The 25,251-nt window shown below is 46.6% G+C and overlaps 1 protein-coding gene across 3 annotated transcripts in view; it reads right to left on the bottom strand.

The window, feature by feature from the left end:
* Nucleotides 1–1,755: 1,755 nt before the first annotated feature.
* Nucleotides 1,756–25,251, bottom strand: part of KLHL3 (kelch like family member 3) — a 133,267-nt gene continuing 109,771 nt past the window's right edge. For all 3 annotated transcript variants that reach the window (XM_027546427.1, XM_027546428.1, XM_027546429.1), the window contains 7 exons: nt 23,061–23,178; nt 22,459–22,656; nt 20,611–20,712; nt 17,257–17,385; nt 13,347–13,487; nt 10,599–10,742; nt 1,756–6,367 (listed from right to left, as the gene is read on the bottom strand). In XM_027546427.1, the coding sequence (XP_027402228.1) occupies nt 6,339–6,367; nt 10,599–10,742; nt 13,347–13,487; nt 17,257–17,385; nt 20,611–20,712; nt 22,459–22,656; nt 23,061–23,178 (861 nt within the window). In that variant the 3' untranslated portion in view covers nt 1,756–6,338. The remainder of the gene's footprint in view (nt 6,368–10,598; nt 10,743–13,346; nt 13,488–17,256; nt 17,386–20,610; nt 20,713–22,458; nt 22,657–23,060; nt 23,179–25,251) is intronic.

Raw genomic sequence — 25,251 nt, 5'->3', positions numbered from 1 at the left:
GCTGGATTAGAAGACGTCCAGAGTCCCAGCCAGATGTCCCCCCTCCATAGGCCTTGATATAGAACTTTATAGGGAAGTTGCCTGGGCAGAAAGGAGTGGTCAGTAGGAGACGCAGGCCACTCCGTGAAAATCTCAGGAGGCAGACAGAAACAACAGATTTTGTATTAAAATAAACTAACTAGGTAGGGTCAAAAGACCCTATTTGTAAATTGTAAAAGAATAAGTTGGTAGAAAAGCTACCAAATATGATTTCACTCTGGAATTTCTGGGTAAGAAGAAACCAGGTCAAAGGGTCAACGGGAGGGAAAGGTGTGTGTGCTCCAACTAGCAGCCATTTGCTCATCCGTCCCTCCCCAGGATCCTCTCAGCGGGGGTGACAAGGCCGAGGAGTGGTTCCATGGCAGGCTGGCATACGGCTCTGCCTCTCTGATGGCCCTGGAGGACCAGATATTGGCAACTTCCTTACTCTAGGAGGCTCACATAAGGTCCAGCCCACTGGGATCAAGGGTGCCACAGCTCCACAAGCAGCCTAGCAGGAGGACAGGGTCTGCATCACTTCTCAAGGTTCTGTCTGACTGCAGGCCACTTAACTAGCCCCTGCGATCCTGTGACTTGAGCATCACTCCTCTCTATGAGGTGCTGTGGGCATTAAAGCCCAGGACCTGCTGCTAAGCAAATGTACAATAAACGCTTGCCACTATGATGATGGAAACAAGCACATCCTAAGCCCTCTTCTCAGCCTGATTCTCAAACTCAGTTGTGGACCAAAATAGCTTCTATCTGGGTCTGAGCCCCGGCTCGCTTATAACACACCCTCAGACAACTAGATTCACCTCTCTAGGCTTCTGTCCAAGGATAGATATAATCAATAGCGGTTAGTGCCATTGGCACTACAGTAACAAATGTGATTATTCGCCATTAATGTAACACTGGGACATTGTTGGTCCAAATGACTGAAAACTTGGGCTGCAGTATTTTTCTTGAGCCAGGTTTGTACTTCCCCAGGGACCCCTGGGGCCTCCCTCTCCTTGGTGCTTCTCAGCACACCCTCCTCCCCTCCTCACAGCTGGAGCGAGAAGACTAAGGACCCAGGCTCGGGAGAGTGACCAGTATCCTGCAGCACTGCTACCTCAGGCGGTGGTCTAGCCCCTCTGCATCTCACATCTTTATCTGTAAAATGAAGATAATAGTAGTAACTCAGAAGACCATGATAAGGATTAAATGTGTGGATAAAAGCAAAGTACTTAGAAAAGTGCTGGCACATAGCAAATACTCAGTACATGTTAGCTATGACTATTATTTCATGGGTTTTGATATTTTATAAGTCAACATATTTAATAAACAGCTGTGTATCTCTGATAAAATATATTTGCATTTTTAATGATTTAAACATAACAAAATATCTATACAATCTCTAGTTCTTATAATAAACTTAAAAAAAAAAAAACCAGTTTATTTATAGCCAAATCTCTGCTTCCTCCTCTGGTGCCTGACACCATTTCACTCACCTCTCAGTGATCACCCGGCAGTTGTCCACATACCCACTGAGGGGACTGGCCTCTCTGGGCCTCACTGAAGAGCTTCATGGATCTGGCACTGTGCCAGACAATAGACACCAAAGGAACCCAGACTCTGTCCAGTACATCTTGAAGAAAAAATATTTTTTAACTAAAAGCACACAGGAGTGGGTCTGTCCTTTTCATGTCTGAGACAGGATAGACAGCCTGGGTGACAGAAATAAAATACTGAGAAAGGTTCTCACAGTTCAGCTTTTATTAAAATTAAAGGAACATAAATTACAGGAAACTAGAACACGAGTCCTGTTAAAAGAATACATGTGAGGAACTGTTTTCCTCAGCTAGCACTGTAACCGATGGAGCAGGTGACAAGTGTTCTTTCATAAGCTCTGTGGTTCCTACCATCCAAGCAGAGAACACCCGATCAAGGGCCTGACTCATGCAGTGTGGTGTACAGGGCGTCAGGGATCAAGTCTGCCTGCCAATGGACAGCCACATGGACACAGCACCCACACAGACATACAGATTCAGTGCCTTGAATTTGCTTTCAAAGAAAGTGTTTTACACATTATGTACGAATTAAACAAGAAGTCCAACAAAGGTTCTTATTGCCACTGAAAAGGGGATAAAATAACTTGAAATCTCATAACCAAAGGTGAGAACGTAGCACCGGGGCACTTTGTTGCTCCAAATGCTCCAGTCCCATGAATTACTGCTTGGCCAATGCTGAATCTGTAAGTCATGAGCCCCATGACAAGGGGTGCACAGGGGTTCTGAGGTTGTGATTATCCACTATGGAAGAGACCTCTGACACTCCCAAATGTCAGAGGTGCCGCGAGCTCTCCTGCTTGGGCAATAGATACACAGCATGGCTGAATATGAGGGGCTTAGGACTCTAAATAGTGCAAAAACTTAAAACAAAAAAAAATACATTCTAACCTCCTCGCCTCTCTCGGCAAACAGAAAAACTCCAGCTAATTGGATTATGAGTTTGCTCAGCTTCCCAACTTGATCCACCAAGGTACGAATGGGGAGCACAGAGGCAAGTCAAATGGCACCTGTCCCAAAAATAATAAAGATTCTTTACATGAGACTAATTGCCAGATAAATACACAAAATAGAGCCTGGAGTGTAGACACAGCTCAAGAGACGAGTGAGTTGTAAGTATAGTATGAACATCTGCAAAGCACACGCTGATCACATTCTTAGCAGGGTCCATGACCACTCTTTTCAAGTTCCTTGACAAGATGCTTTCTCAAGAGACATACATCATCCAGCAGCAAAGGGCTTAGGCCTGAAGCTCTGAAGAACAAGGATATAGGAAAGAATGAAGACTAGTCAGCTGGACCTAGAACCTCCTTGGAGTATATGCTGAAGGGCAGGCCTTTCCCTGGGCTTCTCCATGCCAGACTCCAGGCCAGACTGTGAGAGATGCCAGGAGATGGGCCAACCAGACTCACCCTGCCTCACTCCTGCCGAAAGCCTGTCTCCAGAAAAAGCAGACAGGCATCATAGATGGGTAAGTGTTGCATTAGGCTTACTGTTAAACCCTGAACAACTAAAAAAACACCAGTGATTTATGTGTTTTTTAGCAATCTCCCTTGCATGTGTTGTAAGAAAGAAGCCTCCAAGTCAGCCTGAAGCTACTGAAAAATCAGTTTGGGTAAGGTGAGAAACAAAGGGAAGATACCTACAGGCATGGATGATGTTCAAGTGAATGGCACAATAGAACATAACATTTCATTATCATGGATAATAAGAAGCAATTCAAATATTGTGAAAAATTATTTTATAAAAATATCTACATTAAAATTTTAGCCTGAAAGCTATAGCTTCAGTTTTATAAAAAGGCAATCTTTGAAAGCATCTGGCTCAGGAAGATACAAACGTTACACAACAGATATCAAAGTAAGACAGCTCAGAAAGCATCTTAGGGGATATTGCAACTGGTTTGTCACAAAAAGAATTAAGTATTCTTATTGCATAGCAGAAAATGAGGTCACTTTCATTTGCATAATACTGCAACTTTTTAGATGGAGAGATGCCATTGGGTACTTAAGAGAAATAACTTTGGAATTCAGTCTGACTTCTCTGTTGTCCAAATCAGTATCCAAGTAGAGTCTAAGCTGCTTCTAACCTTGGGCTGCAATTCCATTTCATCACTGTGATCAGACTTCAGATACACCACTGGCAAAGCTGCATTCACAAGCAGTTGTGGCTGTCAGAATAGGGGTATGGGGGGCTCACCTGCCACATGACCAGCACAGACTTGAAAATAAGTCTGTTGTGCCCACTGTAGGGAGAAAATCATATGGTGGTAAAGGGAGAGCTAGTTTTGGACGGCATCTGCGGGCAGATACAGCACATTGGCTTTTTGGTGATGACGTACCAGTGTTCTAGTCCCCATGAGAAAGGACGCATGGAGGTGAGATGAACACAGCCTCAGAACACTGCCAACAGGGGCAGCACTTCCTGGGCAGGGAGACGTAAGAAGGGGCCAACAGCAAAAATCCAAAAGCAGAAAACACGCTGGCTAGCTCTCATGGAGGAGACCCTCTCTGGGAAGATGACCATGAACAGGAGCCTCCCCTACACAAGCATGATAAGCATGGAAGTTCAGCTTCTAAGTGTTGGGGGGTACTTCACGTTTCATCTGAAATCAGGAGCTGTGTGACGGCACGCATCAGACCCCAACCCCCAACCTTATCACCAATACACGTGCACACACACACACACTCACACACGCACCCTGAAACAAAGTCCCAAACCTTCCTCAGAGAGGGAGGAGAACAACATTTGGAACAGAAAGCACATTCCTTCAGCTTCTGATCCAGAGTCAGGCAGGGCTCTGAAACCACAGCCACCTCCATGCCAGTTAAGGGCGGAAAGCCCAGCTAACAGCATGTCTTGATCTCTTTGGATCTTCGGAACTGTTCTTCCAGGTCCATCAAAGCTGGATATTTCAGCCCCTTCCCAAGGCTGCTAAAGACCCTGGGTGCCTTGGTGTTCTCCAAACATCTCACTGATATAATATCTGCTCAACATCGGAAGATGTTTCCCCCTCAAGAGAGTTGAGTGGTTCGTGCACAATAAATATACAGTAAATACACAGAGTGGCCAACTCGCTGGGGAGAGTCCTGGGTTTCTAACTTGGGGTGAAGTGGGAAGAATGCCAGCCTCCTGCAAAATCTGTTTGGAAGGGGCCCAGTTGTATCAGAAGTCCAATGTCAGGGTTCATAAAGCTCCTTGGCTCCCTAAGGGTGGACCCTGACAACAGGGAGGGTAAATCCCAGTCCCCAAGTTGTGAGGCTGCTCCAGACATAAGATCTCCCCTCCTTATGCTGGAAATTCCAATATAAACAACTTGCTAGTTCAGGAACAGTACAGCTTTAATTTTCTTCTTCTTTTTTTTTAAATGCAAGTGAGTCTGTGCACCCTCAAATACCCCTCTCCAGATGCCTGAAGTTCTGTCATTAATCATTTTACCTGTGAATTAGCAAACCTTTCATCAAGCTCCTCTCTCAAAATGCAAGTATTCCTGAGAGACATCACACATCCAGGGCCTAGCACCATGTCTCCCCTCACGGAAGCAAGGAGTGGGATTTCTGAGGGCTGGAGAGACGGTATAGGCCTGGAATGGGGGAGAGGACAAGGGTGTCAGACAGACTAGGACCTTCATCACAGACTGCTGATGGCCAGGGCCAGCTGGTACACCCCTTTAAAGTCATCCGTGTCCATTTGAATCACACGAGTCCATCCAGTGCAAGGAAAAACCTATCTTTAGGTTTGGAGGTAGGGTGACCTTTTACTTCACCACCAAACCAGAACACTTATGAGAGTAAAATGGGATGCTCTGAATAATTAAACCTGGATAATAAGTATAAACAGAGGCGTCCTATCCCAGGAAAACCCAGAAGCAGGGTCTTCTCTGAGACTGCTATGGGCAAGGACCAAAGCCCTACCACTTGGTTTTGTTGCTTTTATTTCCCATGTATTTTTTTCTCCAGTGTGTTTTTCAGTGCTTCACTGAAGAGCTAGTTTTCTCAGCTGAAGAGACACAAAATCTCCCAAACTTGGAATCCATTACATCAAAGACCAGGGGCCTGGAGACCAGGCAGTTCTGATGAGAACTTCTGGGAGAAGAGGTGAAGGAAGAGCACCCAGCCAAGGGGCTGGAGAACCCACGGTCCTAGTTCTAGCGCACAGAGGACACGGGGCAGCTTCAGGACAGCCCCACTCTTCTGCAGACAGTGCCAGTGGTCTAGGCCAGCACGTGGGCCTGGTCATTTCTGGACATTCCTGGTGTGTCCAACTGCACTTCCAGTAGACAGCAGCTTTCGTAGTCCCAAGGTCCCCAGGGGCCAATCCAGAAGAGAGGCTTCTGTGACTTGTTTTTTAGCATAGCAGAAGGATCAGTAGTACAGAAATGGAGTAGACCGTCATCATCCCCCAACTTAGTGAAGCAAAACGTTCTGCACACGCACATACACACACACACCCCTACACACACACACACACACACACACAAGTTCCAGCTTCTCTAATACCCCTATAGAAACACACACACACACACACAATGCTCAAAGGTGCAGCCAGAACTATCAGGAACCCACTGCTCAAGGCAGGAGACAAAACACCTCATGGAAGCCAGGAGTCAACCACTGTCTTCCCACCCAGACAATACTGCCAAGTTGGAGGAGGGCAGTTCCCACCCCACTGCAGACTCCGGCAGCGAGTGGCATCCAACCAGCGTGGTCCTGCTGTGCTGAGTCACAGGCAGCACCCCTCCCTTCCTCCACCTCCTGGCAGTGGGAGTTGGGGTCACAAGGGCTTGTGAATCACAGCAACACCTAAGATGAAAGGGGGAGAAAGTTACCATATTATTAATAGTTTCTGCAAACTTATTCAGAGTCTCAAGGAGTTCATGAACAACATCCCAAGCCACAGTCAAGGGAAATGGGCATGACCAAACACTGAAGGGCCTGTCAGCAGCTGCTGCTTCCTGCTGTAACAGCTAAGTCCCCACAAGATGCTTAAACATAAAGCACAGTCCCTCAACGCCACAGATGAGAGGTCTCACCTCGCATCATCACACCAACTCATCTCATACTGTAATGACTCCTCTTTCCAGCACTCAGCACCCTCACTGGAAACCTCACAGCTCTAAGTTTGTATCACTTTAAGAGAAGTGATGAGTGATTCATGCCCCCTTTTAGCAGACATGGAAATGAACTGGAAAGAACAATGGACTGACTTCATGGCAGCAAGAACAAGTAAATTCCCATCCTAGCTCTGCCACCGCTCAAGCTGCATTGTGGCTTCAGATAAGTCCATGTACCTCTTTAGGCTCCGTTCCCATATATTTAAGGTCATCTAACTGAATGTGAAAGTCGCTCAGTTGTGTCTGACTCTTTGCAACCCCATGGAATTCTCCAGGCCAGAATACTGGAGTGGGTAGCCTTTCCCTTCTCCAGGGGATTTTCCCAAGCCAGGGGTTGAACCCAGGTCTCCCACATTGCAGACGGATTCTTTACCAGCTGAGCCACAAGGGAAGCCCAAGAATATTGGAGTGGGTAGCCTAATCCTTCTCCAGTGGATCTTCCCAACCCAGGAATTGAACTGGGGTCTCCTGCGTTACAGGCAGATTCTTTACCAACTGAGCTATCAACGGAAGCCCATCTAACTGAAAGATCCCTCCAATGCTAAATTCTACGCGTGGATAAACATTCCAAACATGTCTGTATGTGTTACTGTTTTAGCCAAGTTGAACCACACTCAACAGCTAACTTATGAGCCTAAAATCTTACGTGTAATGGGCTGCAGCTGTGCAGCAGACATTTGCAGGCTGACTCACCCAACACCCCTTCTACTTGCTGTCCTCTGCTACTGAGAGTAGCAAGTTTCGAGCTCAGGTTCCCAGACTTCCTTGCAGCTGGAGGTGCTGCAATCCTGGCCTATGCAATTGTAAATACAAGTCTGCCAGTACTGCAGCTTTGGCTTTCTCCCTTGACCTGCCGGAAGAAGCTCACGTAAGGTGCAAGGGGCAGCAGGAGCTATTCATAAAGCTGGCAGAACAGAAAAGACAGGAGGAACCTGATTCTTCAATAACAGTCTGAACCTCCAGGCTAGCCAGGGACTCTTTTCTGCCTGGGACAAATACATACATACAAATAAGATATTTCCTTATTTAAGCAAGTACCTGACAGGTTTTCTGGTACCTGCAGCTGAACCAAATTCTAACTTACAGGTAAGGTATAACTAGGGGCCCTACTTTAACATATTCCCATGACTAGACTATCAAATCTGGTTGAAAATAAGATTGAGGGAACATCGCTAAAAGAAAGCCCAGGACACCCAAATGGTGAGATTCTGTTGAGACACGCATTTCATGTCAATATCTGGATAAAGGTTCAGACAGAAAAGATCAGAGGTGGCAGAATCCACGTCCTCAGACCCAGATGTGCTGTCTGCCTTTCAGAACATCCTGCCTGCACCTGAGGCTCCTCCTTCTCAAGGTAGCATTTCTTTAAAAAGCAGGCTCCTGTACTGCTTTTTATATAAGCTTTCTGATTATAAAATAAAATATTCCCATTATGGAAATTTTAGATAACACAGAAGAACACCAAGAAAAAAAAATTAATCCCTACATACAAAGAGAATCACCATTCTCTTTTTTGGAATATATCCTGACTTCTAATGATAGTCATAATCAGCCACTGAGTGGTTTCTACCTGCCAGACAGGCACTGTGCTAGGCGCTTTCCACATATTCTCACATTTCATTCTCACAACAGCCCCAAGAGGCTTGATATGATTTTATTTTCATTTCACAAGTGAGAAAACGGGGGTTCAATCAGACTGACTGACTTGCCCAGAGGCCCAGGGCTAGTGGCAAAGCTGGGACTTGAGTTCAGACGTGACTCCAATATCCATTTCTGTAAGCAGGAGCTAGTCCAAGCCCTGTGACTCAGGACTGCTCGACCAAGCTCACATGGTACATATACTTTGCATCGGACTTGAATTCAGATGTGACTCCAATATCCATTTCTGTAAGCAGGAGCTAGTCCAAGTCCCGTGACTCAGGACTGCTCGACCAAGCTCACATGGTACATATACTTTGCATCATCCTTTTTTTTAACCTAATAGCCTGTCACAAACATATTCTCATATTAAAAACACGTCTGCTGTATAAATATTCCACAGCTTATTTAGCTATGTCCCTCACGTCTGACAATAAGTATTTCTCAGTTTTTTGCTATGATAAATAATGCTCCAATAAATAACTTTGTCCATAAATCTTTGCACGTCAGGCCATTTCCGTCGATTCTAAGATAACAGATTCACTCAGTCAATGGGTTTGAACATAAACTGCACATCTGCTCGTCTCCCTGCCACCTACTTCTGGAGTAAGCAAACAGTAAAGAAATGGACATGAAATACTCAGCAGATACCCAAAACTCTAACCACTCACACCTGCACTTTCCCCTCTCATTAAGACTCACATGGAGCCAAGGGGGCATCGTTCACTGGCCTCCCTGCCTCATATAGGAAAATGTCCTGCACTTTTCACTTCAGCTTTGGAGAGAAAATGAGAGTGCTGGTTTTAATAAGTAACAGTGAGAACAGAATCACTCTAGGACCAAAATGCCCTGAAATCTTTTCTATTTAGTTGATAAAAATCCTCAATGAGGGGAAAAAAAAAAAAGGTAAAATAAATTCATTAATTGAAGCTTTGGGCAGACAGAACGCAATACAAAGCCCTTTGAGCCTGCATGGCATAGTCTTCCTTTGCACTAAGAGCCAAACAAAATGAAATAATGACCTTTCTAATGTAAAATAGAATAAGAATACCACTGGAGTCATAGTGAATGATAATGGTCATCAAATACTTAGGACAATTACTGGCATATTGTATGTGCTCAATAAATAAATGTTAGCTCTAACTCTTCCAGTTTCTGGAGAACCAGATACAAGGAGCTGAGCTACATAGATATATTTGCTTGTCTCCCTGGAGACCCTTGACCTCAGCCCCACCAACTCTGATCCTGTGCCCTACACCTCACCAAAACTGTCACACACACCCACTACCATAGGCATTTTTCTGGCAGCCCAGTGGTTAAGACTCTGTGCTTCCTGTGCAAGGGGCATGGGTTCAATCCTTGGTCAGGGAACTGATTTCACACGCCAAAAAAAAAAGCTTCTACAGCAGCTTCTTTCCTCCCCCCTCCCTCCAGCCTCTTGCTTCATCCCCCAACCCTGAGTTATGGTAGCACAAAAGGCATGGGCTTAGGACTGGGTTTGAATTCTGACTCTGACACTTTTTTTAGTCACTTGATCCTGGACAGATTATTTAAACATTCCAAACTTCAGTTTCATCATCTATAAAATGGAAGGATACAGTCTCATTCAACCAGAGGGTTGTTGAAAAGAATATCTTGTAGGTAAAGATTTATAAACAAAGTTATTTACTAGAGCATTACTTATCATAGCAAAAGAAGACTCTGAGAACTACTTAATGTCTGACATGAGGGGAAGTAGCTAAGCTGTGAAATAGTTACCATATCTAACACACCGCTTTGTGGTGCAGGGAGTGGGTACCCAGCAAAAAACAGCTATCTGTGTAGCTGTGACCCAGCCTTTAAGTTTAGGTAGGCTTTGTCTCCTCCAGGAAGTATTCCCTAACTCTGCCACTTCTCGCATGTCATGTCCTAAAGCCTGTGTAGCACATTTCTTTTAGCACTTACATGTACATTATCTTGTATTTCCTGGTTTTGGAGGCTGGTCAGGAAGGGCAATGAAATTCTAAAACCTCTTATGACAACTCAGATCAGTTGGAAGGGATTCCCTGGAACACTGTTAAGAGTTCGGAGGCTACCTTCAATTTCACTGGGGAAATGAGTGTTAATTACAGGTATCTGCCGTGGGCACAGCATGAAGGAGTGGTGACATGTGACAATCATCTGCCATCCCTGGAGGAGGCACTTGGTCCCAAGTTAAGCAAACTGACCTGACCTGGGCCCCACCTGCCCCACCCCATCCCGGGCCCTAGTGTGGGGGTGCGGGTAGGGTGGAGCACACTGACCTGCATAGCTCCGCCCTGTGCTCATGTTGGTTGGCAGCAGTGTCCACTTGTCAGTGACAGGATTGTAGTACTCCACCGAAGCCAAGTTACAGGATCCATCATCCCCGCCAACCACATACAGGAGCCCATTCACTGCACAGACCCCTGGGAATCAAATAGAGGCCAGAGGAGGCATGAGAGCAGGAGCACAGAGAATGGGCGAGAGACAAGTCTAGATTGCCCTGGGGGCGCTCTTCCTTCCCTTTGTGGTAGCACAATAGATATTTGGCTCCTCAGGTTTAACTCTGCTCAACGAATGAATACCCAACAGTCACTGGGCTCTGAGGAGCCCCCTTCCTAACAAGGTCATGTCTCTGACCAGGCAGCTTTCACAATGATGCAGGCCCACAGATGTTCCTTGCTCTGGCACAGAGCACCATAGGTACAGGCCCCGTTCTACTGCACAGGCACACAGGCCTCCCACACTCAGTCTGAGCTAAGAAAGAAGACAGCTCAGGGGATCTCACCCACACTACTTCTACTCTGCTTGGTTCCCTGATAAGCCGTGTTTCATCAACACTGCGGGGCACTAACGGTTGTGCTTGTAATCGCTTCATACAACTGGTGTCTAAATCCACATACAGTTTTCAGGGAAAAGGCTTTCCACCCACCCTGATCTCAGAGGCAGCTGGTGTGGGGGCAAGGTCTCATGTAACAGGGACTCAAGAATAGGAAATGTAAGTACTGCTCATTAAGATTTTAAAAGGCCACAGTCAAATATTCTGTGTTTTTTTTTCAAAATAAGATTCAGGGATTATGTGCTCAGATGCTCAATCGGGTCCAACTCTTTACGACCCCATGGGCTTTAGCCCAGCAGGCTCCTCTGTCCATGGGGATTCTCCAGGCAAGAATACTGGAGTGGGTTGCCATGACCGCCTTCAGGGAATCTTCCCAACCCAGGGATTGAACCCATGTCTCCTGCACTGCCAGCTGGATTCTTGACCACTTTTGCCACCCGGGAAGCCCTAATTCAGGGATTGTGCTGTGTGCTTAGTTGCTCAGTCATGTCTGACTCTTTGCGATCCCATGGACTATAGCCCACAAGGCTCCTCTGACCATGGGGATTCTCCAGGCAAGAATCCTGGAGTGGGTTACCATGCGCTCCTCCAGGGTATCCTCCCAACCCAGGGACTGAACCCAGGTTTCCTGCATTGCAGGTGGATTCTTTACCATCTGAGCCACCAGGGAAGCTCAAGAATACCGGGGTGGGTAGCCTATCCCTTCTACAGGGGATCTTCCGGATCCAGGAATTGAACTGGGGTCTCCTGCATTGTAGATGGATTCTTTACCACCTGATCTACCAGGGAAGCCCAATTCAGGGGTGAGTGATACTCAGAAAGTAGTTATAACCAGTATTGGTGAACATACTCTCAAATACTGGTGAGCATAAAAGGCACCACTTTCCTAGGTGATGTCAAAAACACACATACTCCCTCTGAATCCAAGATTTCACTTCTGACCTTTTATTCTAAGAAATAATTTTAAATGTGTGCATTAATTAGCTATAAAGGCTATTTATAATAGCCAAAGCATTACTTACAGAAAAGATGGAAATGACCTAAATGTCCAATAGCAGCCTGGCTCTTTAAATTATGTTACAGCCATTTACAATAATATTATGTAAATAGGCTTAGTGTTATAATAAGATATTCATAAAAGATTGTAAAGTGGATCTAAAAAGGCAGGTTTTAATAAAGCAGTATTACAGCAAGATTCTATTTTTGTTATAAAAAATAGAAATATCTATATGCGAATGTGTGCTTACACATGCATTTACATCTAAACCTAATCCTTGCATTAGCTGCCTTGAAGGTTCTGTAATTCCTCATTCATGTGGCTCAAGGCCAAATGCCAGGTTATATCACAGCAGGCTTAGACAATGAGCAAATTAATAAACTCCCCTCTATTTACACTTTCAACAAGTCAGCTGCAAATGGGTTTAGCGAACAGGTAATTTGAGTATAAAGGAAATAAGTATGCCTGAAAGTCACCTGCTTGTATTTCCAGCCAGGGAAGTTGGGCTAAGCTAACACTTGGATAGAGTGAGAAGGCATAAAGCAAGATATACCAACATAAGACATGACCCATAGGGCAAAGGTCTAAAAGGAAATGGTTTAATAGAGGTATCAATCTCCAGGAACAAAACTCTAAACACTCTAAGGAAAATCATTCCTACAGGAAGGAAAAGGGGAGGGGAAGGGAAGGGAAGGAGAGACAGGAAATACAAACAAGAGAATAAGGAAAGTGGTCCTTTTGAAGAATGGATCACAAATCCTTTCATGGATGCCACTGAAAGGAAGGAAATCAGTTTCTGGGGGGAAGTGAGAGGTTCTCAGACATCGGCAAAGAAAAGATAGAACCAAGTGTCATTGTGTGGCCCTGTCCACACAGCTCTAGGCTTAGCTGCCCAACAAAGCCATTGGGCCTGGGCACACTGCTCCTCTGGGTCTGAGTCCATCCATGTGCAGTGAAAGTCCTCATGCTTCACTGGGAGGGAAGGAACCTTCTGCCTCTAAGAGGGGGCCCTCTGGCTAGCTTTGGGGGTTCCATGCTCTCCCTGCCCAGCAAATGGATACTCCCTGCTCAGGATACAAGCTCAGCCCCAGGCCACAGGAGCTCTCCGTTCTGCCTCTTTTACGGCCAGTGTTTGCAAGGAGAAAACACCCACAACCTCCCCATAAGGAAAACAGGAAGGAGCCATCATATTACCTGCATTGCGTCGGCACATGTTCATGTCTGCCACCTGCTTCCAGGTATTTGTTCCAGGATCGTAAACCTCGACACTCTTCCTCACCAAGGGCCCATCGTGCCCACCTGTGGCGTACAGCTGCCCACTGAGGACCCCAACCCCTGAAAGGCAGAGCACAGAGTCCCAGCCTCAGGTTGGCTGCCACGACCAGAAACCAGGAGGCCTGGCACCCGTCCTGGACAGTCATCACCAGCAGGGTGACAGGGGGAGTGCTATTTTGTCTCTCTAGAACTCAGGGTCCTCGTCTGTAAAACAAGTATAATGACACCCTGCCTGCCTCATAAAATCGCCAACCAGAAAACCTCCAAATAGAAGGCAAATATGACCTCATTTCTATTTAGAGACACGTAAAAATATACATAATACACGTGTGTGTGTGTGTGTGTGTGTGTAGTAAAGAGACTTCAAATGGAAACGACACAGCAGGTGTGCTGAGATCATGACTGCTGAGACTTCCCTGCTTATCTGGAATCAGAAGCCATCCTTTCTGCCCCTGGGCTCTTCTCCTAAGTGGCAGAGGGGCCCTGAACCACTCTCGGTAGTGATAAGCCTCAGCTGAGGGCCAGGACTGCATCGTTTATAGGTTTCAGCATAACCTTTTGACATTCTCTAATACAAGCCAAGAGGATGTCATCCTTTAATACAAGAGGATGAGATGGTTGGATGGCATCACCAATGCAATGGACATGAACTTGGGCAAACTCCAGGAGAGGATGAGGAAGAGAGGCCTGGCGTGCTGCAGTCCATGGGGTCACAAAGAGTCGGACAAGACTGAACAACAACAACAATACAATCAAGGAAATAAAATCCAGAAAGCAGGTGGGTGGCACAGTGCCCTAGAAAAGGCAGCTGACATGGTGGCCAGGATACCTGGGTTCTGGACCTGTGTCTCTAACCTGCCCACCAGGTGGTGCTGCCCTTTCAAGGCCTTGGTTCTCGCATGTGTACAGTGAGGGAGCCGGACTAGATGGGTAGTTTCAGTGGACCACCGACTACTCCACTCCATGGACAGGCTGCAGCTCAATTAGCTGGGGAATTTTTGAAAACATAGATTTCCACAGCCTCACTCCCAGAGACATTGGCCAGGAATCAGAAAAAGTGCCTCGGATGATTGCAACGTGCAGACAGGTTTCAGACCCAAGGTCTCAATTTCCAGAATATAAACTTCACGTGGACGAGAACCACGCTTGCCTTATCATGTCGGTTGCCCTGTGCCTGATGGCACATAGTAGGTTCTCAACAAATACTGCTTGAATGACAAGACATATAAAATCCCACCAGTAATTATGCGAGGGTGCAAATGGTTCCTCGCAGTTGCCCTAAACTAACAGCAGATGGTGGTGTTGCATCAACAGTGGCTATCTGATGAACTCCTGTTAATAAATACAATTCACTGTGTTCCCAAGCTGCCTCACCTTCCCCTTCTCCATGCTCAGAGGAACAAGCACACGCTGGAACCTAGAGATGGCCTCTTTTCTGCACAGACATCTGCTGGCACTGCCCACCCCTGCTGAGGAGGCACTCAGGGACACCAAGCCCTTCTGCGGCCTCCTCTGCTAAAGTTCACGCAGAGGTGAACAGTGTGAGCCACCGGGGCCCACGTGCCAGGGTCTCTGGGTCTTTAGAGAACACCTACTAGGACAAGTACGTGGGTGCCCAGCTCCAGAGGGGAGGCGTCCCCGGATCTTAGGGAGGTGAAGCTCTAAAGAAACGCTGCCCCGGGATCCTGAGGCCAGGGCACTGAGGAAAGAATCCATCTCGGGGAAGGAGACACCCCCTGAATTGAGGTCACTGTGCCTCCCTCGTCACCATCCAGGGCCTCTGGCCCAGGTGAGAGGCACGAATAACCTAAGGGACATCCACTCAGCAGTGACCCCTGGGCAGCCCAACACAGAGCAGTAAGGCCTCCAGAGGCAGCTCTATCCACAGAAGGAGGCTGAACTTTCTGAGGTGGCTCTGTGCTTGGCTTTGCTCAGGGCCGCCCCTCCACACCTTCTGCTCCAGGTGTTCCTGGGAACAGCCACACACCTCAGGGTGCTGCTCTGCTCCTGAGGAGCTGCCCCTGTTCCCTGGGCTGTGACCACTAGCTCTCACACCTCAGTCACACATAGGATTTCCAGTAAGAAAAAGAAGACTCTAGCAATACTATCAACTGAAATTGCTAAAAGAGCCCTGTGAAGGAAGGAGAACCAGGAGACGTGAATTGAACTGGACCCTCAGGAATACCTACTGCAACCCACTCATTTCACACCTGAAAAAGTGGAGGCCAAGACCACATAGCACACTCGAGTGGACCCAGAACCAAGGTCCAGACCTCCTGCCCTCCAGGCATGTGCTGCGTGTTCAGGAAGGACCAACCTGTCAGGATCGGCAGAGACGAGCTCCCTAAAAATAGCCTTCCAAACACAAATGCTTCTTAAATGGAATCATACAGCTTTTTTTTTTCTAACTAGTGAGTGAGTATACAGTGATTCTTGAAAAACATTAAAACAGCGTAAAAAAATAAATAAAATAAAATAAAACAGCCTAATTTTCAAGGAATGCTGAGGATGTGGTCATGTGTTTGGTGGTATAAATGAGATCACAACTCAATCTTCAAAAATACAAAAAAGATAAAGTAATAACATTGTGGGGAAAAGCTTTCAGTTGTGGCTTCCCTTCCCAGAAGTCACATGGCCTACCCGCCAGCCAGGGTGGTCATCCGTCACCACTGCCACAGGAACCGGGGACAGAGAGCCGGTGCCCAGCCCCCAGAGCCTCCGTCTGCCCTCCCAGACCCTCTCCCCTGGGCCCCCACGTGAATGGAGCAGACAAAGCAGGGAAGGAGGGGCTGCTGCTCCACTTCCTGGAAAATCCCAAAGCTCCTGGTCTCCCCCCAGGAGGCCAAAGTGGGCCACACATGGGGATTTATTCTCCTCCCACGTCAGGAAGGGGGCTGATCTGAAGAAAAGTTGGGGAAGAGACACCAGTTTATCTCCAAATACAAACCTGACTTTTGACCCCCTAAGACAAAGACAGGCAAGCTTTAGCTTTTCCAGGGAAGACTGGGACTTCATAAGAACGAGACTCAGATAACCTGAGGTCAGAAAAAGCTAACTTTGAAGGGAGACAGACCTGAGTAGGAATCCTGACTCTGCCAGTGACTAATGAAAATGACGAATGACAAGACCTTGGGCTAACTAACCCCTGGTTGACTCACTTTCTAAACCTGCTGAGTGGAGTTACGTTGTGTGAGCTATATTGTGAACCCCTGCAGGGTTGTGATGAGGATTAAACATAAATGAGGCATGCTGCTAAGTTGCTTCAGTCGTGTCCGACTCTGTGCAACCCCATAGACATCAGCCCACCAGGCTCCCCTGTCCCTGGGATTCTCCAGGCAAGAACAATGGAGTGGGTTGCCATTTCCTTCTCCAATGCATGAAAGTGAAAAGTGAAAGTGAAGTTGCTCAGTTGTGTCTGACTCTTAGCGACCCCATGGACTGCAGCCCAACAGGCTCCTCCATCCATGGGATTTTCCAGGCAATAGTACTGGAGTGGGGTGCCATTGCCTTCTCCGTAAATGAGGCATAGAAAGTGCTTATTAGGACAGCACCTGGCACACAGCAAGTTTCACTTTCAAGAGATGTGGACACCTCCAAACAAATGGAAGAGATGACAATGAAGGGAATGTGATCCCATTGGTTCTCTACAAAGGGATCCCCCTGAGAAAGGTTAACTCACTGCAAAGGTGCGAGTGGGATTATATACACTGAAAGCAGACAGGAGGGAGGGAAAATAAGGTAGAATGTTAAGCTTTTGGCCTCCAGACCCACCAGTGAGAACAAACACGGTCTGCCCCCTGAACCCCAACTCCCAACCCCCATCCCATACCTGCGCCACTGCGGCGAGTGCTCATGTCTGCCACATATGTCCACTCATTGGTCGCTGGGTTGTACTGTTCCACAGTGCTCAGGCACTGGCGAGAGGCCCCATCATAGCCCCCAACAGCATACAGCTTCCCTGCAACAGACAAAGTGGCCAGGGGTCGGGGGTGCTTCAGACCCTGGCATGGAACTGGAGCATAGCTGAAATTCTGCCTGTAACCCACTGGCACACCCTCACCTCCATCAGGGTTCAGAGCTCCTTCCCCAGGAAGACCAACCAACTTACTTCCCAACCAGAGCAAGCATCCTTCATGATTCTGCCTCCTACTTCCTCTTAAGCCCTGGGCTCCTCCTCAAAGCAGTACAGAAGCTTTATCTCAAAAAGCACCTCAACACCCAATGCAAAGCTATGGCCTGGCATCACCAGGGCTCAACATATTCTCACTGGTGAACTATATTAGATCTTCTCCAGAACAAGGCACCGGGGAGATGGAAAGTTTAAAGGCCCCTCGTGCAGCCAGGCTGGCAGACTTTCTGGCTAAAGACTCACAACAGCAGACAGAACAAATATGGAAAGATATTCTCCAACAGGAACCCAAACGTTGTCTTCCCATGCTTTGTACTCTGTCCACAACCCAGGCAGGCAAAATGTGTGAATGGAGTGCTCTGTGTGCACTCTGGGCTGGAGTGGCTGGAATTGATCTGCAGATCCCCTTACAATTTCTGAGCCATGCACAAGAACCTGGAAGTACCATCATCTTTTTTTTTTTTTTCTTTATCTTGGAATAGGCAAAGGTTTATTTAACCAAAAACAAAAAATGTAATCCTAAAGAAAAATATTCATCTATTGGATTACATTCAAGTTAAACTTAAAAAAAAATTGAAGGATAATTGCTTTACAATGTTGTGTTACTTTCCACTGACCATCACCTATTTTTAAAATAAAGTACCATAAGCTATTATCGAAGAGCATCATTTCGGCCTAAGGATGGTGGTGAGGTTGGGCAAGGGGGCAGGAAACTGGTATTTGAGCTCTCCCAGAGAGATTTGAACATTTGGGTTTAACATGTAGTCTTAGAATGCAGTGGGATTCCGTGTGTGTGTGTGTGTGTGTGTGTGTGTTGGGTGTGGGGGGGTCCTACTTCATCTGAGCTCTCAGTTCAATGGGGGACCCTGGAGTTATAATAAGGATCTACACTGTAATAAGTGTATAATAAGGATGTATACTAGCTGCAGGCTAAATAAATACCACCAGATGCAAATCTACTTAAAAGGTTACCTAATCAAAAGATTCTTTTTGGTCAATATGTACTTTCTTAATGGAAAGACACCAAGAGTACAACCAGTATGTGAAAAATCTGCAATTATTTAAAGTCAGAAAGAGATTCTCAGGCTAAGAACCATGTTTTACCATCAAGACTTTACTGCATCAAATGTAAAATTATTTCTTCTATCATTGAGCCTGGTTTTGTCTTCTGCCTCAGAGCCCTCTCAACCGGCCCTTTCGCTCTCCAGCCAGAGAGCAAAACCCTGACTCAGATAGGCTCCCCCAGGACCCAGGCTACTCTCGGGGTGTGCTGGCTCAGAGGTAACCACCTGCCTGGCCAGCTATCCCTCACAAGGGAGGAGACAGGCCAGGCGTGTGGAGGAGACAAGACGCTCCTGAAGGCAACCCCAGTCTCTGAAATACATCATCTCTGCTCTGTTGGGAGCTTCTGCCTCATCTCTCAGCCTCACTGTCCCTTTTCCTACAGAGATTCTTCAGGACAGCTGGTAGCTAAAGATCCTGGTTTTCCTGTTTTTGTCCCTAGTTGTCGGTCAGGCTGTGACGCCGTGGTAAGGAGATGAGGAGAGGGAGGCAGCAACCGAAACAGCTTCAAATTCAGGATGGACAAGATAAATAAACCCCCAGTCTGTCCTCCGTGTTGACGGGGTGTGCTACCACACAGCACTTCTGCCATGTAGAACATGCTTACAGAAGCCTCTGTCAAGGGGGTCAGGGGGAGTATTTCTGATGAGCATCATGCAGGCATCTCCTCTAACTCCCATCAACCATCTCAACCCTGTGTCAGCTGAAAAAATACCCACTCAAGGTTTCTCCTTTCAGGGATACACTATTTTTAACCCCTACTCTATTGTTTGATATTCCTGACTAAGGAGCAAGGGGGGAAATGGGAAGGTGGCTAGACAAAGCACTTATGCTTGGCAGACAAATCAATTTCTGTTTCACCAGGAGGATGAGATTGCAAGAAACAATTTATCTTGGTAGGAGGACAAAATCCTTGCACTCACTAAGGTGACTTGTTCTGTGTGTTAGAACAATATACTTTTAAATTAAAATTTAAACTATGTAATACTGGTACAGACCAAGAAATGCAGCAAGAGAAAATTACATTTCTATTAAGGTCTAACTCCCTGCCTGATACTCTCCCTGAAGCACGTGTGTGAGTTGTGTGTACACGTGAGAAAGAGAAAATGCCTGTGTACCTGTGTGAATGCACAGATTCTCAGCTAAATTCCCACTTCAAGACAGGCTAATAAGTCAGTGTTGTCCTGTAAGTATAACAGTTGAGTCCAAATAATATTCTATGCTTTAATATGTTGAAATCATACATATTTCTAAAACTCCTCTCAGTTATTAATAACATTTGCCAATGGTCTGAGTTAGAATTTGGAGACCTAGTTTCAAGGAGCGGCTGTGCTGTTTACCAGTGTGGGACAGGCACACTGATTACTCCTCTGGGACTCAGTTTCCCCTTCTGGAGAATGGAGAAAATCCAAGTCCTGCCCTTCTCCTTTGAGAGAGTTTTAGGAACAAAATGAGAAACTGGATATGAAGGTACTTGGAGTTCCAGTGCACTGTCTAACCAGGCCCCAGACCTCACCCTTCTTCCTACCTCACCACACACATCCTTCCTGACAGCAGGACCCAGCACCAACCTTCCCTTCAGTGACTAATCAGAACTGGGGAAAGGCACCCGCCTCACTCAGGGCTCTGCTGACAATGCTCAACATAAAATATGAGGACAAAATTGATTAAACAACTGGTTCTCACCCTCCCAAACACATTATACTCCTGGGTTATATCTTGACTCTGGACTCCCCAACTTGTAATATAGATAAGTAGCCAAAACGAGAGCCCAGCATTTTTCCTCTAGGCTCCTCCTAGTACCCGAAGTCCAGCTCACCTACTTTCTAGCCTTGGGCCAGTAGCTACACCTCTCTGAGTCTCAACTCCTCTCATCCGCTAATCAGGGTACTAGTACCCAACTCGGCAGTAAGGGGAGGAACAGAGCCAGGACACGGGAAGAAGGCCGGGGGGCCAGGGCAGGAACAGAAGCCATCCGCTGTCGCTCCTCACCTTCTACGACGCCCACGCCCACACTGCTCCGGCGCGTGTTCATCGGGGCTACGAAGAACCACTCGTTGGTCTTGTAGCTGTAGGCTTCTACCGACGCCAGGCCTGGGAGACAAGTGACTCGTGAGGTTTCTATGGTGCCAGGCCTCACCCTGCTGGGCTGGGAGTGAGGATGGGGGAAGAGTGCAGACCTGGGGCCGAAAACCCGGGGGAGTATGACTCAGCACTACCTCTGCCTCCCCATGCATCCCATGGCACCTCCATAAACACACCTGCAGTGTGTCTGCCTGAGGGGACCACTAAGACCTGACCTAGAGAGTGGGCTGTGAGAAGACTGAGGGTCTGAAGTAAATCACAAAACCACAGAATGGACTAAATACCTGAGACTACCTCACTGAACACCTATTTCAACCCTCTTTCCCCTTGTCTTCCTCAATTTTTAGTGGCTAAAAAGACGAAAACTTGTCTTCCCAGACTTCCTTAGAGCTGGGGGTGACCAAGTCAATCCAATCTAAGCAGGATTTCTGAAGTAGCCTTTGCTTTTCTAATAAGAGGCCCCCTGCTCAGCCCTGCCCTCTTCCCCCCACCCCACTACTTCTTGCTACCTGGAATACACATGTATTGGCAAGAGCTGTAACAGCCACCTTGTGACCATGAGGACAAGTCCAAGAGACTCTGCAAGATCTTGGCCCAAGATCCTTGAACAACTAAACCAAGTCAGCAACTGCCAACCTCTGACTTTGTTTCACAAGTAAAACAAAAGCTCTCATTTGTTTAAGGCGTGGTTTAGTCAGGTTTTCCACCAGCAGTCAAAAGTAATGCCTAAAAGAAACAATGCCCCACTATCCTTTGTTCTCTTTATTCCTAGTCCCCCCTCACTAGAAGCAGCCTCTGGAGGGGCTATATAACTTGGAATTACATGAAAGAGGCAAAGAGAAGGTTGAAAAAGGTTACCAACTGTGAAGACAGAAACTAAATTTCAGAGGGATAGAGCGTATTGTTTTTCATGTCACTGGGGACCAAAAGAGTTAAGTGTTTACAGAGACATCCACCTGGAGATATAAGAAGAGAGAAGATAATTTCTCCAAGTCCACGTCCACTAGCATTAATAGTTTCTGATTCTGACTTTGGAACGAGATGGACACCAGGAGCAAGGAGACGCTTCTGCAGTGTCACAGTCTTGCACAGCTTTGGTGGGGTGGCAGAAAGGGCAAGGGACAAAGGCTGTGTGACTCAAGCCAAGCCTCTTCCCACAACTGAACCTCAGCTCTCCCATCTGTTCAGCAGAGGGTTCAGATCACAGTCCCGAGACACCCTCCAGTTGAGCTTGCTCTATGTTTTATCTGTGGATTAAATGAGTTCCCAGACACTAGAAAGGACAAAAGGGCCTCTTCTGAGGGTGGGGTACTTCCTGGAACCTAGAAATGAGAGCACATGGATGGTACTGTGTATATAGGAAGGTGTGACTCTGACACACAAGCTGGGAGCGGAGGAAGGATGGGTATGTTCTTGGGACAGTAGCTACAGAGAGACCAAAGGCTGGCCCAAGAGCTGGCTAAGCAAACCAGGCTTGTGGGTTCAGTTATTCAGTTGTGTCTGACTCTTTGTGACCACTTGGACTGTAGCCTGCCAGGCTTCTCTGTCCATGGAATTCTGCAGGCAAGAATACCAGAGTAGGTTGCCATTTCCTACACCTGGGGATTTTCCCCAACTCAGGGACCAAACCTGCATCTCTTATGTCTCCTGCATTGGCAGGAGGATTCTTTGCTGCTGTGCCACCTGGGAAGCTTCAAACCAGAGTAACATGGAGTGCATGTCTCAGGCTGAATGGTGAGTGAGTCTGGGACCTACCAGTACTGCCATCAAAGCCCCCCACGGCATAGAGCAGGTCATTGAGCACAGCTGCACCCAGCGTGCTCCGGCGCTCCTGCATGCTGGCGATGGACGTCCACTGGTCCTTCACCCCATCATACACGTCCACTGTCCGCACACGCAGTGAGCCATTGAACCCGCCCACAGCATACACATGGCCAGCCATGAACACCACACCTGAGGCACAGGAAACCAAGGCATCAGGGTCATCTCAAATGGCTGATGACTCACATTTCGATAAGTGACAAAGTGGGAATGAGACAGGCATGTAAATACTGATAGTTTAACAAGAAGGTGATCTCCAACTTGTGATATTTGGAAGTCGCTATGGGACTCATTGGATTTCTTCTCGGATTTGCATTGCTAATTTTGTTTGTGTCAAGCAAATATTTGCATTAGCCTAAAGTCCCTAAGCACATAAGAACTGATCCCAGAAGGTACAGCTAGAAAGTGTGCAGGTTGGGAAGGGAAAGGAAGGGACTGTGGAATGCACAATGTTTTCAGAAACAGGGAGCAGAGATCTGCAGTGTGGGAGTGGGGGCTAGGGGGCAGCCGGCACACTGGGAGACCATGTGGCTCACCTGCTCTGCATCTCCTGGAGGGAAGCTCAGCGATCTGGTCCCAGCGATCCTCCTCGAAGTCATAGCACTCCACGCTGCGGATGGCCTTGGGTGCCTGGCCACCAACCACGATCATGACCTCCAGAGAGACAAGTGGACATTAGCTGGCTGCCCCAACATCCAGACTCATGGGTCACCAACCCCTGCTACATACATGCTCACTGCTCAGGGTCCGTGGACGATCTGAAATGCCAGTTTACATGGCTACATACATGAAGATGCTGCCCCTGATCACCAACAGGTATGAATATTCCAGAAAAATCTAGTGAACATCTTCCCACAGAAACACAACCATTAAGTCTATGCTTCCCAAGTGTCCCTACTCACAGCTGTATTGAGAGCATGTGCAGCCACTTGGGGCATCTTCTACAATCTGCATGTCCTTAAGGTCCAGGGGCAAGGAGACTACATTTTATATTGAAACAACATATTCATATATATCTCTCAACATCTGAATATATTTTGGAATAGAGTATAGAATTTGGATGCATGTTTAAGATAAAATTAATTCATAAGTACTTTTGAATGCATCGACTGTAGGGGGTACTTATTGGAGTATGGGAAAAAATTTGTAAAACACTGTTTTGTGGTGGTTACCACAAAAATGTATGTAACTGATGATGTTCTGAAAAATAATGTTACTAGTACTATTTCTACAAGTAAGGTAGTAGCTGCCACTGCCAGTCATCATGTGAAGTATGTTGTCATTCCTCTGTCACCACAACTCAGTGAGGTAGATATTACCATCCACATTGATAGGTCAGGAAAGTAAAGCTCAGAGAATATAGGGAAACTGCCCAAGGTCACACAGCTAAGAGCAGCAGAAGAGAGACTGAAAGCCAAGTGCATCTGACACAGAGGTGAAGGCAGCCCCTCCCCGCTACTCACTGCCCCGCTCTAAAGACAGGGTCTATGCCAGGACAGCTCACTACACAATGGTTTTCAAACTCCAGGTCACATTTCTTTGGTGTGTCATGAAATCAATTTTGAAAAGTTTCAATCAGCACACTTTTAATAGAACAGCACAGAAAATACCATAAGGATGTTATCTCATAAAATACTTATTCTGGTTATACATACATGTATGTGTCTCCTGGAAAGCAATTTAGACATATTTCTTAGTGTAGGATGTAGTATTTAAAAACAAACAAAAAAATGAAAGTCACTGTTTTGGCTGTAGCAACAGAACGTCATCACTCCATTGTGGTATCCCCATTGCTATGACAATTGTCATGAGCTATTAATAAATAAAAATTAAAGCACCAGAGTTAACAAAATTTTACATATTTCAATAAGCTTATACAAAATTCATGGCTGTCCCACAATGACATTACTCTCACTCACTCATTCCAATATGCTTTCTTAAGTGCAGAGAAAGAGATGAAGTCATAGGCAGACAATCAATATAAGTCACAGGATCTTCTCATTACCTGAGGCTTGTCTTATTTACCCCAGTGGATCTCAAACTTCGGTGTGCATCAGAATCCCCTTGAGGGCTTGTTAAGACACAAACTGCTGGGCCTCACCCGCAGAGTTTCTGGTTTAGTAGGTCTGAAGTGGGCCTGAGAATACACATTTCTAACAAGTTGATGTTGATGCTGCAATTCCAAGAGTCATACTTTGATAACCACTGTTTTACTCCCGCAAATATAGGGATTTCCTGATGATGTGCCATTAACCATTTTTGCCATTATACTTATCATAGTGTTATATACTCCTCCTCAAAGTGATTTTGGGGAGAAGAGTGATCATTGAAATCTGTGTCAGCACACAGGAGCACATCCCTCAGCTGAACATTATCCACCATAGAGGGAGACAGATATAGGGCTGACCACCATTGCTCAAGATCAATTATTTATGCCCCAGGATTCTAGAATCAGGCTCACCCACCGCCCATGTGGGTGGTCAATGGTCATCAGAGTTAGTCTGCAGCTCCTGTGTGACCAAATGTGAGTGACCAGTGTTCAAAAACTCAGAATTCAGTTCTGACTTCTGGATGATCCCAGAGGAACCCAGGACACATAGTCCAGGCTCGGGGATGCCGTTGCCTCCAGAAAGAAATATTCTGCATTTGCCTTTCCTGTGCTCAGGAGGTCCGCTGCTCTGTGTCAGGAGCAGTCCTTTTCAGAGAGATGCAGAATTCTACACTATT

The sequence above is a fragment of the Bos indicus x Bos taurus genome, chromosome 7 (assembly GCF_003369695.1).
Source record: "Bos indicus x Bos taurus breed Angus x Brahman F1 hybrid chromosome 7, Bos_hybrid_MaternalHap_v2.0, whole genome shotgun sequence".
Taxonomy (NCBI): domain Eukaryota; kingdom Metazoa; phylum Chordata; class Mammalia; order Artiodactyla; family Bovidae; genus Bos; species Bos indicus x Bos taurus.
The sequence above is the reverse complement of the archived record's forward strand: the minus strand, read 5'-3'. Positions and strand labels throughout refer to the sequence as shown.